The sequence below is a fragment of the Dendrobates tinctorius genome, unplaced genomic scaffold (genome assembly GCF_039654945.1).
Source record: "Dendrobates tinctorius isolate UK_male_01 unplaced genomic scaffold, ASM3965494v1 ptg000105l, whole genome shotgun sequence".
Taxonomy (NCBI): Eukaryota; Metazoa; Chordata; class Amphibia; order Anura; family Dendrobatidae; genus Dendrobates; species Dendrobates tinctorius.
The window spans coordinates 304,959-319,658 of NW_027361773.1; the positions used below are offsets into that span (position 1 = coordinate 304,959).

General features: G+C 47.5%; 1 protein-coding gene across 5 annotated transcripts in view; it reads left to right on the plus strand.

The window, feature by feature from the left end:
* UPF2 (UPF2 regulator of nonsense mediated mRNA decay) overlaps positions 1 to 14,700 on the plus strand; it is a 123,549-nt gene that overhangs the window by 94,459 nt on the left and 14,390 nt on the right. For all 5 annotated transcript variants that reach the window (XM_073588982.1, XM_073588979.1, XM_073588984.1 and 2 more), the window contains exons 16-18: positions 1,587 to 1,732; positions 10,512 to 10,616; positions 14,001 to 14,099. In XM_073588982.1, the coding sequence (XP_073445083.1) occupies positions 1,587 to 1,732; positions 10,512 to 10,616; positions 14,001 to 14,099 (350 nt within the window). The remainder of the gene's footprint in view (positions 1 to 1,586; positions 1,733 to 10,511; positions 10,617 to 14,000; positions 14,100 to 14,700) is intronic.

The window sequence follows — 14,700 nt, forward strand, 5'->3', positions numbered from 1 at the left end:
ATAGGGGGAAAAAAAACGCATGCGTGTTTTAGCGCTAAAATACAGCGCAAAAAAACGCAAGTGTGAAACCAGCCTTAATGAGCGGTACCACGTGACCGCTCAATTCAGAAAGAATCTTCTGTACCAGGACAACGGAGGATACAGGGGACGTTCAGCGATTGCACAGGAGGGGTGAGTATGACGGAGGAGGACAGGGAGCCGAGCCATACATACTGGGAGGGGGGAGAGCCACACATACCAGCACAGGGATGAGGGAACAATTCATGCCCGGCTTATACTTGAGTCAATAAGCTTACCTAGTTTTCCGTGGCAAAATTAGGGGCCTTGGCTTATACTCGAGTATATACAGTATATAAATAGATTCCAGAAAAAAACAATGTTTTTCTTAGAAAAAATTTGATAGTAGATATCAAGGTACCATTTTATTCCGCTTCCTGTGACTTACATGCCCATATAGACTGCTTAGGGGGTTTTAACCTTTTGACAGATTACCTTTAGGCTATGTGCCCACGTATGCAGAAAATTTCTGCATGAAAACCGGACTCCTTCCCAGAAAACGTGCGTTTTTTTTCTGCGCGTTTTTTCTGCGCGTCCCCAGACACACAGAAAATAGCTAAAAACACAGACTTTTCCGCAAAATTAATGAGCATGCTGCGTTTTTTTTACCGCAAAGCGTTTTTTTCGTGGAAGAAAATGCATCAATATGCACAAAAAGTGCTAAATGCATTAAAATGAATGGGATGCTTCTTTTAAACGATTTTTAAGCATTTTTGCCGGTAAAAACGCTTAAAAAAATGCTTACGTGGGCACACAGCCTTAGGGCAGTTTCACACGTCAGTGTGTCCGGTACGTGTAGTGACAGTTTTCTCACGTACCGGAGACACTGCCACACATAGACACATTCGAATGAATGTGTCTGTGCAGATGTCAGCGTGTTTTCACGGACTGTGTGTCCGTGTGCAAAACACGCTGACATGTCCGTTTTTGTGCAACAGCACGGATCACACGGACCAATACAAGTCAATGGGTCCGTGTAAACACGTACCGCACACGGATGCTGTCCGTGTGCTGTTCATGTGCGATCCGTGTGCGTCAAAGGGTTAACATTGAAAATAATTTTTCAAAAACACGGACAGCACACGGACATACGGATGGCATACGTATGCACACGGACACGGATGGCTCCGGTACCGGAATTATCTGGACGTGTGAAAATGCCCTAAAGGTGGTTTTCCATGTATTAATGTACATTTTAAATTAACAGAGGATGCCTTTTGATAAGAAAGACAAATCTATACTTCCCACCGGAGTACTCCCTCCGCTGCATTGCTGCCAAGGTGCAAGCAGTGACACCCGAATCACCAGTCACTTGACTCTGCAGCGAATAAGTGGCTTCTGTGGATTGGTGACGGGTGGTTGTGACATTGGCGCTAGAATGAGCGGCAGATTCTATTAGTAATAATGCTGCATATTAGAAATCTGCATCCAGCTCTGATCTCTCTTTAATAAATTCTGTATTTTCTCTTTTATTGTTACCTTTATTAACAACCGCTTCATTATTTATTTATTTATTTTTTCATCCAAAGGCCTGGTGAATGACAAAGATTCAAAGCACACTATTGCTGAAGGAGAAGCTCTAGAGTATGAGGATGATGAAGAGGAGGAGGAAACTGGGGCAGAGACTGAGGAGCAATCTGGAAATGAGAGTGAAATGAACGAGCCAGAAGAAGACGTCAGTACATTTTCTAATTTGATTTACTCAATTATGATCTTAAATGCGCTCGATATAAAACCCATAATATAATGTAATTGTCCTTTGATGTAGGAAAGCCCAGTGTTTCAGTAGTAACAACCTTATATAATTCTTGTTTGAGCCTAAGATGATCTTAGCTTTTTTCGGTTTTGCATTTTTGTTTTTCGCTCCCCTTCTTCCCAGATCCATAACTTTTTTTATTTTTCCGTCAACATGGCCATGTGAGGGCTTATTTTTTGTGGGACGAGTTGTACTTTTGAACGACATCATTAGTTGTAGCATGTCGTGTACTCGAAAACAGGAAAAGAACTCCAAGTGCTGTGAAATTGCAAAAATATAAAGTGCAATCCCACACTTGTTTTTTGTTTTGGCTTTTTTGCTAGTTTTACTAAATGCTAAAATTTACCTGCCATTATGATTTTCCAGATCGTTACGAGTTCATAGACACCAAACATGTCTAGGTTCTTTTTTATCTAAGTGGTTAAAAAAAATTCCAAAGTTTGCTAAAAAAAATTGCGCCATTTTCCAAGACCCCCGTAGCGTCTCCATTTTTCGTGATCTTGGGTTAGGTGACGGCTTGTTTTTTGCGTCCCGAGCTGACATTTTTTAATAATACCACCTTTGTGCAGATTGCCCATTATTTCATTTTAATGCAATATCGCAGCGACCAAAAAAAGTAATTCTGTCGTTTCATTTGTTTTTCTCTCTACGTCGTTTAGCGATCAGGTTAAGCTTTTTTTTTTATTGATCGGACGATTCTGAATGCGGCGATACCTAATGTGTATGTGTGATATTTTTTTTTATTGTTTTATTTTGAATGGGGCGACGGGGGGGTGATTTAAACTTTTATATTTTTTTATATTTTTAAAACTTTTTTTTTTTACTTTTGGCATGCTTCAATAGCCTCCATAGGAGGCTAGAGGCTGCCATAGCTTGATCGCCTCTGCTACACACAGGCGATGCTCAGATCGCCTGTATGTAGTAGGATTACTGCATTGCTCTGAGCGCCGACCACAGAGGTCTCCAGGAGACCTCTGGTTGTTATGCCGACCCATCAATGACCCCCGATCACGTGACGGGGGTCATCAGTGAGCACATTTCTGTCCGGGAGCCATTATGTAATGCTGTAGATAAGCCCCCGATGTAACCTGAAAGATAAGAAAAAAGAGTTAGACTATACTCACCCCGGCGTCCGGCGTCTCCCATCTTCATACGATGCTGTCCTCTTCTTTCCTTCCTGTCGTGGCTCCTGCGCAGGTGGACCACCCCTCCGGGTGAGTGTAATCTAACTTGTTTTTCTTATCTTTCAGGTTACATCGGGGGCTTATCTACAGCATTACAGAATGCTGTAGATAAGCCCCTGATGTCGGTGCCGGCAGCTAATAGTCGAAAAAAAGGGGTGACAGATTCCCTTTAATGGGCGCGGGTGGATCGCGATTTCACCTGCGCCTATTGCGGGCACATGTCAGCTGTTTTGAACATCTGACATGTCCCGACTTTGATGCCGGCTCAACGCCAGAGTCCACATCAAAGCGGGGGTGCTGCCATCAGACATACTACTCCATCCGATGGCAGAAAGGGGTTAAACAAGATTTGGTTCAGGTGATCACCTAATCAGAAGCACATTAAGTAGAATGAGGTGTACTCTGGTTGGAATTCAACTGACACTGGAATAGAATGGCTTTCAGACATGTAGAGAAGCAAATTTTGTAATTTCTCCTTCGTCTCATTGGGGGACACAGAGACTGTGGGTGTGTGCTACTGCCGTCTGGAGGCTGACACTAAGTATACACAAAACAAGTTAGCTCCTCCTCAGCCGCATACACCCTTGCCCCGATAGCGGGCGGAAACCAGTTTTTGCTTGGTGTCTGATGGAGGCACACGCAGTCTGGGTCTCTCCAGACTATATATTTTTTTTATATTTTCTTGCTATGAAGAGGAGACAGGGGCGACGGACCCTATTGAAAGGTTCCGATCTCCCCAAAACATCAACGGGCGAGCACGCGCGAGTATCGCCTCCGCGTATCCTTTCCCGCACCGAGGGACATCTCTGAGACTTTTCCCCAGACATCTATTTTTATTTTTTAAGAAGATATGACAGGGGCAACGCATCCTATTGAAAGGATCCGATTTCCCCAAACCAGCAACGGGCGACCACGTGCGAGTGTCCCTCCACGTTTCCTCTCCCGCGACGTGGGACATTATGCCAGACTTAGCCCTGTCCACCCCTAGGTAGTGAAACCATGGGCTTGCAGAGAGTCACAAGACTAGTCTGTGCGCCCCCACTGCTCCACCAACGCATGACGGCGGTGCTGCATGGCGGCGGACGGTCCCGCTCCTCGCCCAGACAAGGCGGACGGAGCTAGGGTGCCTGCACCGTCCGAAGATGGATTACCTCATGGCAAGGAGGTATGGTTGGGCTGGGAGGGCCCCTGGGCAGCGAGTGGCTCCAGGCTAGCGCCGGCTTAGGGAAGAGAAGCAGGTCAGCACAATCCGTATGCCCCAGCAACTCCGGTGCTGGAGCCGCAGAGTTACCATAGGGCTGTGATCAGCAGCCATCTCCCTCCTTCCTCTCTCCTCCCCGCTTCCTCTCCTTCCTCCCTCCCTCCCTCCTTCCTCCCTCCCATACCTGTAGCCAGGGTGCGTGGAGCATAATGGTTTTGCCAAGGAGATTCCCCAGCTGGGGAAGGAGGGCGCCTCAGGGCGGTACCGGGGGAGCTCCAGGATAGTGCGCCCATGCTCGGGCGGGCAGTGTCAAATTTAGCCCGCGGCTGGATTAAATCGAGGCCCCGGCTTCAGAACAGGGTAGGCCGCGATCAGGAGAGCATCGCAGCCTACCCAGAGAGGAAGGAACAGCAGGATCAGGAGCGCAGGGAGACAGCAGGAGCCGGGTAAGTGCGACCCCGTCCCGGAGCCACACTAGGGCAAGTTATCCTCCTTCTCCTCATTCCCCCTTATGCCTTAAAAAAAAAAAAAAAAAGAGGGAAAAGAGAGAGAAAATTGGCCTTTTTTCTGCAGTATGTCTGGGAAAGGGAAAAAGCACACATCCTTTTATGCCGCATGCGTTTCCTGTGGGGTTCTGTTCCCGCGAGCGCAGACTATTAAGTTATGCGAAGCCTGTAGTTCCGAACGTGCCCAGGACCCCTCCCCTCCAACGGAGCACAGGGGTTCGGACCCCCGGAATGGGCGTTATCACTTTCTCGGTCTATGGTTTCGCTTACGAAGGCGATTGAGACCCTTCAGGCCCCGGATAGGGGTAGAGACGACAGCTCGCCTGTTTGGGAGGGTTCATCCACCTCACAAGAGCCGCCGGCCTGCAGGGGCCGCTCTCTCTCTAAGCAGACGTACAGGGAGAGATCCCATATGGCGTCTGCGGGCCCCTCCGGAGCTTCGGCATCCGTGAGTGCGGCGTCTCGCTCACCGTCACCATTGTCTGGGAGCGAGCAGAGTTCGGATGAGGACATGCAGGAATCCTTGGACCTGGATACCCCGGGGTGTCGGGAGACGGTAGACAGTCTCATTGAGGCTGTCAATCAGACTCTAGGTATTGAGGAGGATGTCTCTCTAACCGCAGGGCATAAAATATCTTTTAAAAAGGCCAGGCGACCACATAGGGTGTTTAGCACTCATCCAGAATTCGAGGACATGGTGCAACGGCACAGGGAACGTCCAGACAAGCATTTTTCGGGACAAAAAACGCTAGAGACGAGATACCCGTTTGCACCAGAGCTCTGTAAGAGATGGGCGGAATCTCCGATTGTGGATCCCCCAGTGTCACGCCTGGCCTCAAGATCGTTGTTGTCAGTGCCTAGTGGTTCTTCTATTAAGGACCCCACGGACCAGCTCATAGAAGATTTAGCCCGCTCAGTGTATGAGGCATCGCGATCAGCGCTTTTGCCTTCATTCGCGGCAACATGGGTGGCCAAGGCCATGATGTCATGGTCAGAGTCGTTGAATAGAGTCCTGCAAGATAGAGACTTGCCGATAGAGGTATCTGAGATGGCAAATCAGATCGCGATGGCGGGTGACTATCTAATTAATGCATCCTTGGATGCGGCTAATTGCGCGGCACTAGCGGCGGCAAACGCTATCGCCATTAGGAGAGCCTTGTGGCTAAGGCTATGGCGGGCTGATTCAATTTCTAAGAAATCGCTAACGTCCCTGCCATATCAGGGTAACCGACTATTTGGAGAGAAATTAGACAAACTCATTTCAGATGCCACAGGGGGAAAGAGCAGCTTTCTCCCACAGCAGAAGAGTAGACTGCCTTTTCGTCAACCGCAGGCGCGCTTTCGAGCATTTCGCACCCCCGGATGGGCAACAGTGGCCAGTTCTACCGCCCCAGCTCGCTACAACCAAGACAGAGAGCGCCAGGTCACGTATAAAGCCAACCCGCTGGGGAGGATGCGGGGCCGACCACCCAGGTCAAGGGGGGCCAGGTCCCAGAGGCCCTCAGCAAAATCCTTGGACCTGTTTGCGGTCCCCAAGAAGGACGGAACAGTAAGACTGGTTCTGGACCTAAAGCTCCTAAACAGGTTCATCAGAGTCAGGCACTTTCGGATGGAATCCCTCCGGACAGTGATATCGGCCATAGAGCAGGGAGAATATTTGGCCTCAATCGATGTCCAGGATGCCTACCTGCACATCCCTATTTTTCCCCCGCATCAGAAGTTCCTTCGGTTTGCAATCAATGGCCAGCATTTTCAATTTGTGGCTCTGCCGTTCGGGTTAGCCACGGCTCCCAGGGTATTCACGAAGGTAATGGCGGTCGTCATGGCCATTCTCCATTCTCGGGGCATAGTGGTTTTGCCGTACTTAGACGACCTCTTAGTAAAGGGGCCGTCCTTTCAAGCATGCAAGGAGAATGTCAGCATCACGCTGGATACCCTATCTCGCCTAGGATGGTTGGTCAATGGGAAAAAGTCATCTCTTATCCCGGCTGAGAGGATTCCATTCCTAGGGATGATTTTCGACACCTCCCGAGGTTTGGTAATTCTCCCTCAAGACAAGGCTCGGGCGCTCCGACAGGGAGTTCGGAGTCTTCAGCAACCAGGCCCTCACACGATTCGATTTGGGATGAGGGTTCTAGGGAGGATGGTAGCGGCAATAGAAGCAATTCCCTTTGCTCAATTTCATCTTCGTCCCCTGCAGCACGCTCTCTTGGCAGCGTGGGACAGGAGTCCGTTCTCCCTAGATCATCAGTGCAGGTTGTCCTTTCAGGTCCGACGAGCACTTCAGTGGTGGATGCGCGACTCCTCTCTCCTTCAGGGGAAACCTTTTCCTCCAGATCAATGGTTGGTGATCACAACCGACGCGAGTCTTCTCGGTTGGGGAGCAGTATTTCGCCATCACACGGCACAGGGGCAGTGGTTGCCCCAGGAGACTCGTCTTCCAATCAACTTGTTGGAGATTCGAGCGGTGCGGTTGGCGTTGCAGCATTTTTCAGCACTGGCTAGCAGGACGCCCAGTCCGGGTCCAGTCAGACAACGCCACGGCAGTGGCGTACGTGAATCACCAGTGAGGCACGTGCAGCAGGGCAGCCATGCGCGAGATAGAGCATGTACTCCGTTGGGCCGAGAGGCACCACTCAGTAATCTCAGCAGTTCACATACCAGGCGTGGAAATTGGGCAGCAGATTTCCTGAGTCGGCAGGGTGTCGTGGCCGGGGAATGGTCCCTGCACCCCGAGGTCTTCCAGCAGATTTGCCAACGGTGGGGGACTCTGGACGTGGACCTGATGGCCTCCAGGGAGAACGCCAAAGTGGGCATGTTTGTCGCTCGGTCCCAGGACCCGCGAGCAATCGCAGTGGATGCGTTGGTCCTTCCATGGAGCCAGATTCGGCTCCCATACCTGTTTCCCCCTCTGCCACTTATCCCGAGGGTCATCAGAAAGATCAAGACAGAGAGGGTCCCGGCGATTCTGCTGGCTCCAGATTGGCCCCGTCGAGCTTGGTACGTGGATCTAGTACAGCTCCTCGCAGACGTGCCATGGCGTCTACCGGTACAGCCAGACTTATTGTCCCAGGGGCCGATCTACCACCCGAACTTAGGGGCCCTGTGTTTGACGGCATGGCCGTTGAATCTTGGATTCTGACCCAGGCGGGGTTTGGGCGTGAAGTGGTTGCTACAATGGTTATCGCCCGGAAGCCGGCCTCGGCGAGGGTTTATCATAACACTTGGAGGGTTTTCTTTCTCTGGTGTCGAGAGCACGGGGTTGCGCCTTTGTCCTTCTCGGTTCCCAACATCCTGGCGTTTCTGCAGTCAGGCTTGGACGCAGGTTTGGCCCTGAGTTCACTGAGGAGACAGATATCGGCCTTGTCGGTTCTTTTCCAGCAAAAGATCGCTACCAATATGCAGGTCAAGACATTCATTCAGGGGGTTTCTCATTTGGTGCCCTCCTTTTAGAGCGCCCATAGACGCCTGGGACCTTAATCTGGTTCTGGGTGTCCTGCAGGAAGCTCCATTTGAGCCGTTGCAGGAAGTCGCATTGTCATACCTTTCCAGGAAGGTCGTGTTTTTGGTAGCCATAACTTCCATTAGGCGGGTCTCGGAATTGGCAGCCCTATCCTGTAGAGCTCCGTTTCTGACTTTTTTTTAAGGATAAGGTAGTCCTTAGACCACCGCCGCCGTTTCTGCCGAAGGTTGTGTCCTCTTTCCATATTAATGAGGACATTGTTTTGCCTTTGTTTTGTCCAGCTCCGGTACACAGAGTGGAGAATGCGCTCCACACGTTGGGCCTAGTAAGGGCCCTCAGGAGGTACGTGTCAAGGACAGCACCTTTTCGCCAGACAGACTCGTTGTTTGTGATCCCCGAAGGGCGCAGGAAGGGGATCGCAGCCTCACGGTCGACCATAGCCAGATGGATTCGCCTAACTATTCAAGAGGCTTACCGTATCAGAGGCACGCCGATTCCAACTGGAATAGGGGCACACTCTACTCGGGCAGTGGGCGCCTCTTGGGCGCTTCGGCACCAGGCTTCGGCAGAGCAAGTATGCAAGGCGGCAACCTGGTCGAGCCTGCACACGTTCTCTAAGCATTAAAATGTGCATACTCAGGCTTCGTCAGATGCGAGCCTGGGTAGGAAAATTCTCCAGGCAGCAGTAGCACACCTTTAAACAGGTGGGCATGCGGTTTGGATTGGTGAGTGTCTCCCACCCAGGGACTGCTTTAGGGCGTCCCACAGTCTCTGTGTCCCCCAATGAGACGAAGGAGAAACATGGATTTTTGTGACTACTCACCGTAAAATCCTTTTCTCCGAGACGCTCATTGGGGGACACAGCACCCACCCTGATAGCCAGTTGGCTTTGGTTTATTTTGATTAGTGTAATTCTTTATTGTAGGGTGGTCGTTTTTTCAGACATATGATTTTCTGCGGTAAGGCAAATTCGCTCTCAGCTTCTCCTACTGCTTTTGCACTAAACTGGTTTCCGCCTGCTATCGGGGCGAGGGTGTATGCGGCGGAGGAGGAGCTAACTTGTTTTTTGTATACTTAGTGTCAGCCTCCAGACGGCAGTAGCACACTCCCACAGTCTGTGTCCCCCAATGAGCGTCTCGGAGAAAAGGATTTTACTGTGAGTACTCACAAAAATCCATGTTTTTGCCAGAGCTGTATGTTATCTGGGCTCTATGCACTCATTGTCTGATCCCATCAGTAAGTTTGTTTTCTGTTGTATAGTATATAAAATATATAGGCACCCTGACTGCCATCAGTATATAAAAGAATCGAGCATGTTGGATTTTAGTCACTACTTTCTTTCTTCAGAAGCATCTAGCAATTTTCTCCACTTTTTGTATTGAAAAAATAGGACAGATGAGAGCGTGCAGGTCCTAGGGGGTTCAGTCACTAGGTCAGCATTACATTGCAAGGTCCAACCCTTTTTAACAACTAGCCTCCATACTTCTCTTAGCAAGGGCTAAAGATTAAAGTTGTCATATAAGTAATAATATTTTCAAGTTGTAATCTCCGTAGGAACAAGAATTGTTGTAAAGTCGTGGGGCATAAATTCATACATTGTGCAGAATAGATGGAAGATTTCATCAAAACATGATAAAAAGTATATACGTTAAATGAAATGAAGGTTAAATAGTAATCTGACTAAATCTGTGCATATCACTTCAAATTACAATGGCTTCAGTTCTGGTTCAGAAAACCATGTAGCAGCCATTGTCAGATATTTAATATATGCAGGCCACTCTGCGTGTGTCGGGCAGCTGAGGTGCGGGCCACACTGCATGTGCCGGGCAGCTGGGGTGCGGGCCACACTGCATGTGCCAGGCAGCTGGAGGACGGGACATTCTGCATGTGTCGGGCATTTGGGGGTGCGAGACATTCTGCGTGTGTCAGGCAGCTCTGGGTGCGGGCCACTCTGCTTACGCTGGGCAGCTGGGGGTGGGGGCCACTCTGCTTATGCTGGGCAGCTGGGGGTGCGGGCCACTCTGCGTGTGTCGGGCAGCTGGGGGTGCTGGCCACTCTGTGTGTGTCGGGCCCCTCTGCGTGTGTCGGACAGCTGGGGGTGCGGGCCACTCTGCGTGTGTTGGACAGCTGGGGGTTGGGGCCACTCTGCATGTGCCAGGCACCTGGGTGTGCAGGCCACTCTGCATGTGGCAGGATAAATACCTACAGAGTGCGGACACCAATCTGAACCTATACTCCTAACAGAAAGCCTAGCTATTACTTACTTGCTAATGATTGATTTGGTAATTACTCTTGTGACATCGATCACCTTAAAAGACATTAACATCTACATTTTACATTTTAGGATGCTTCAGAAAATGAAGAAGAAGAAAGAGAGGAAGAAGAGGAGGAAAATACAGATTACATGACTGATTCTAACAAGGAAAATGAGACTGATGAAGAAAACACTGTATGTAACCATGTTCTTATTGCTCTGGCCCCTCTGTTTTCTAATTTCCTCTTTAGGATACTTTGACTCCTTAACTAGTCTTAGTTTTTTGCCCACTTTCCTGAAGGTGGAGAAACAGTGTAAAATACATGAAATGACCGGCTCAGTAAGTACTCTCCCTCTCTTGGTCCAGCGAAGACTTCTTGACGCTGCTCCAGTCCCGTTGTTTTGACTAGAGTGGTGATGCCACTTCAACAGCGAGCTTCACCATTCTAGCCAGTCACTGAGCTCCGCATCGCGTGCAGACTATTTGTGTGTGTGAGTACTGAAGCTTAGTGATTGCAGGAGAGGGTGCTACACCCAGAGTGGGGTGAGTACCTACTGAGTTTTTAATTTATGCATTTTACATAGTTTGGGGCCCACTTTTCTGAAAGTGGACAACCCAACCCCTTTAAACACTTTCCCAACCTTGGGATTTTCCGTTTTTGAGTTTTCGTTTTTTGCTTCCCTTCTTCCCATTGTTGTTTTTTTTTTTTTTTTTTTATCAATATGGCCATATAAGGGTTTGTTTTTTGCCGGGCAAGTGGTACTTTTGAACAACACCATTGATTTTACCATATAGTGTACTGGGAAACGGGAAAAAAAAATTCCAAGTTGAAGTTGGGGGAAAAAAGTGCAATTTCAGAATTTTTTAAAATTTGTTTATTTAATGTATAGTTTTTTTTTATTTAAGGGGTTAAAAAAAATCCAACGTTTGCGGGGGGAGTTGCCACTTTTCAGGATCTGTGACTGAGAGGTTGAGGCTTATTTTTTTGCACGCCGAGCTGATGTTTTCATCTATACTACTTTCGGGTAGATACGATGGTTTTATTGCCTGTTATTGCATTTTATTGCAATGTTGTGGGGACTAAAAAAACATAATTCTGGCGTTTTTTATTTATTTATTTTTTTTCTCATTATGCCATTTACCAATCGGATTATTTTTATATTTTGATCGGACATTTCAGAACGCTGTGATACCAAATGTGTATTTTTTATTTTATATTTTTTTAATTGGGCAAAAGGGGGGTCATTTTAACTTTTTCATATTTCTTTAAAATATTTTTAAAAACATTTTCTTTCCTACTTTTTATTTGCTTCAAGAGTCCCCTTAGTAGACTTGAATCTGCGATCATCCGATCACCTGTGCTACACATAGCAGGGCCTCGGTCCTGCTATGTGTAGCAGAAATTATCATCTCCTATGAACACCGGCCATGGACCAGCATTCATTGGAGATCTGCAGTGACAAGCATGGGGGTCTTCTGCAGAGCCTCGGCTGTCAACTCATCTGCGCCTCGCGATCATGTGACATGCATTTTCATTTTTGTGCTTTTGTTTTTTCCTCCTCTTTCTCCAAAAGCAGTAACTTTTACTTTTGCACCCACCTAGTCATATAAGGGCCTGTTTTCTGCGGGGCAAGTTGTAGTTTTTATTGACACTATTAATTTTCCCATTTTAATATCCCGAACCAAAAATTGTAAAAAGAAAAAAACAAACAAATTCTGGCATCAAAAAAACCCCCCACAATATTGCCATTGCTTTTTCTGGGTTTAGTTTTCACTGTGATCATTGTGCAGTAAAAACGCCTGGACACAGTTCTCCAGGCAGGTACATTTTTACTTATTCCTAACTTGGTTATTTCAACTATTCTAATGGCTAATTTTTTTCACCTTTTTACAAAGTTCAGAATTTTTTTTTTTTTGTTGTTGCTATTTTCCATGACTCATATTTAACCTGTATGAGGGCTTGTTTTTGTGTGCTGGGCTGTGCCTTTTAATGGTACTATTCTTGGTGTACATATTACATTTTGATAGCTTATTGTAGTGTTTTTTGTTTGAGGCGTGGCAACCCCATTTTTTTTTTTTTTGATATTTAGAATTTTTACATTACCAGCATAGCAGCAACTGAGAGGTTCAGCAAGCCACTGGCTGCCATCGCAACCCATCAGCACCCCACAATCATGGTGCAGGTGGGCCGATGGGTGGCCATATTGGCATGGCACAAGTGTGATTAAAAGCACCACTCGAGCGGGGTTTTTTTATTGCACCGTTGGAGTGGTGCTTTAAATATAACTCCCCTTATCCTTGTCTCATACTCACATTCTAGCATTTTCATCAGTTTTTACCGCCGCTCCCATTGGTCTCTGACGAAAAGTGACCTGCCGGCAGCTCTAGTGTTTCATGGATCTGTGCGGAGGTCACATTTCAATACAAGTCTTCAGGCCAAACAGAATCTGCGCTCACAAGACTGGGCAGGGGGAGCGAAGCGGCACCGAAAAAAATGTGAAGATGCCAGAGGGTGAGTATATGAGCGGGAGCAGGGGACTTCGATTTAAAGTTCCACTCCAGCGCTGAAACACCATGCTCCTCCGCTAGAGTGGTTGTTTAAGGGGTTAACGGCAGCGATCGGGGCTCTCTGATTGCATCTGTTAGATGCGTCCCACTGTATAACACAGCCAACACCTGCCCTGTGTGGAGCGGGCTCAACTCCATATACCCCATCTTCCTCTGTGACATAACCCCTGTGAGGCAGCGCTGTTATTCAGTTAGGGGATCCTCGCTAGGCAGCGAACAAAACACATCCGGCACCGTGTTGTCATAAATCATAACATAGCCATGCGGTTTATTCCTCCATCATAAACCCACAGAAACAACATAAACGGCATATAACAGCATAGCGTCTATTATAGCTTCACTCTGGTAGCAATGTCCAGCATACACAGGCTCTTCAGCCTCATAATTATCTCACCCACGTCAGGGTTCTCTCATGGCTGTTGCTCCCAGCTGCAGACATCCACTCTCTCCTCTGGGACTCTCAGACGCTGGCAACCATTACACCCAGCCACACACAGGCTGTTAGTCAGGAGACAACTCTCCCCACGGGACCTTCCGCTCTGGGCCAACCAGGTCCCTGCATTCACCCCATGTGACCTACCATGGCCACCTTATGTGGTCCGTAGCCACGCCCACTGGGTCACATGACTCTGACCTCATCACACGTCCTTCAAGCCTTTACACACTCTTTACAACACTTCAGCAATATCATTGCTGAACAACACATAAGTCTCCATCTCAAGGCCACCCACCTTGAGATCCATAACCGTCCTTCCATATTCTGCCACTCATCCTCTCTCTTGGTACATCCACACAGCGCCCCCTAGTGGACACAGTGGTCATTACACCACACCCCTTCCTACTTCATGATAGATTTATATTTTCACATTGGATTAAATCTTGATAAAACTTTCATCAGATTTCGCATACCTTATTTAGAATTTTCTTCTTCACTAAAGTCATTTTGCATTTTGAAATGTTGCATCTAAATTCCAATCTTTTTGGTGTTGAGAGAGTTGCGTCTTTTTCAGGAGGTGATGATTAAAGGAGGTGGGATCAAACATGTGGCTTGTGCAGAGGATGAAGACTTTATTCAGGCTCTTGATAAGATGATGCTGGAAAATCTTCAGGTATGTGGTCATGTGCCAAACACTTTCACCACCTTTGACCATTAATTAAATCTTTCACAATACTATCCTGATGCGAATCTGTTCGCTTTGATGTTTCAGAAATGTTAGGTAATTTTTTGCCTAAATATATATGCTTTTTTTATTACATTGTTTTCTGAATTTCTGATTTCTCTTTTCGTTATGTTAACCTTGGATCAGAACAGCTCTTGTCCATGATGGTGTCTGGCACTTCTATATGTGCCTCATTCATTTGAATAGGTCTTGGCTGCAACTCCACACACGGCACATAGACAAAAGTAGTGCTTTTCTGGGAAGATTCTTATACAACGACCTTTGCTAATATAAGGTTATCTTGAGATCGGCTTGTGTCATTTGTATATAAATGTATGGTTGCTTTCACAGGTTCTCAAAACTAAAAATATAGAAAATAAAATAGTTACACATACTCTTTATTTAGTCTCTCCCTGACCAAAAAATGGCTGTTTCTGTCCGTATTGAAGGGAGGATGGATGGGGTTATGTATTGTGGGATTTTGGCCAACAACCTCCATAAGAAGTATATCAGGGTCCTTGAATGGCCTAGCCAGTCTCCCGACCTGAAT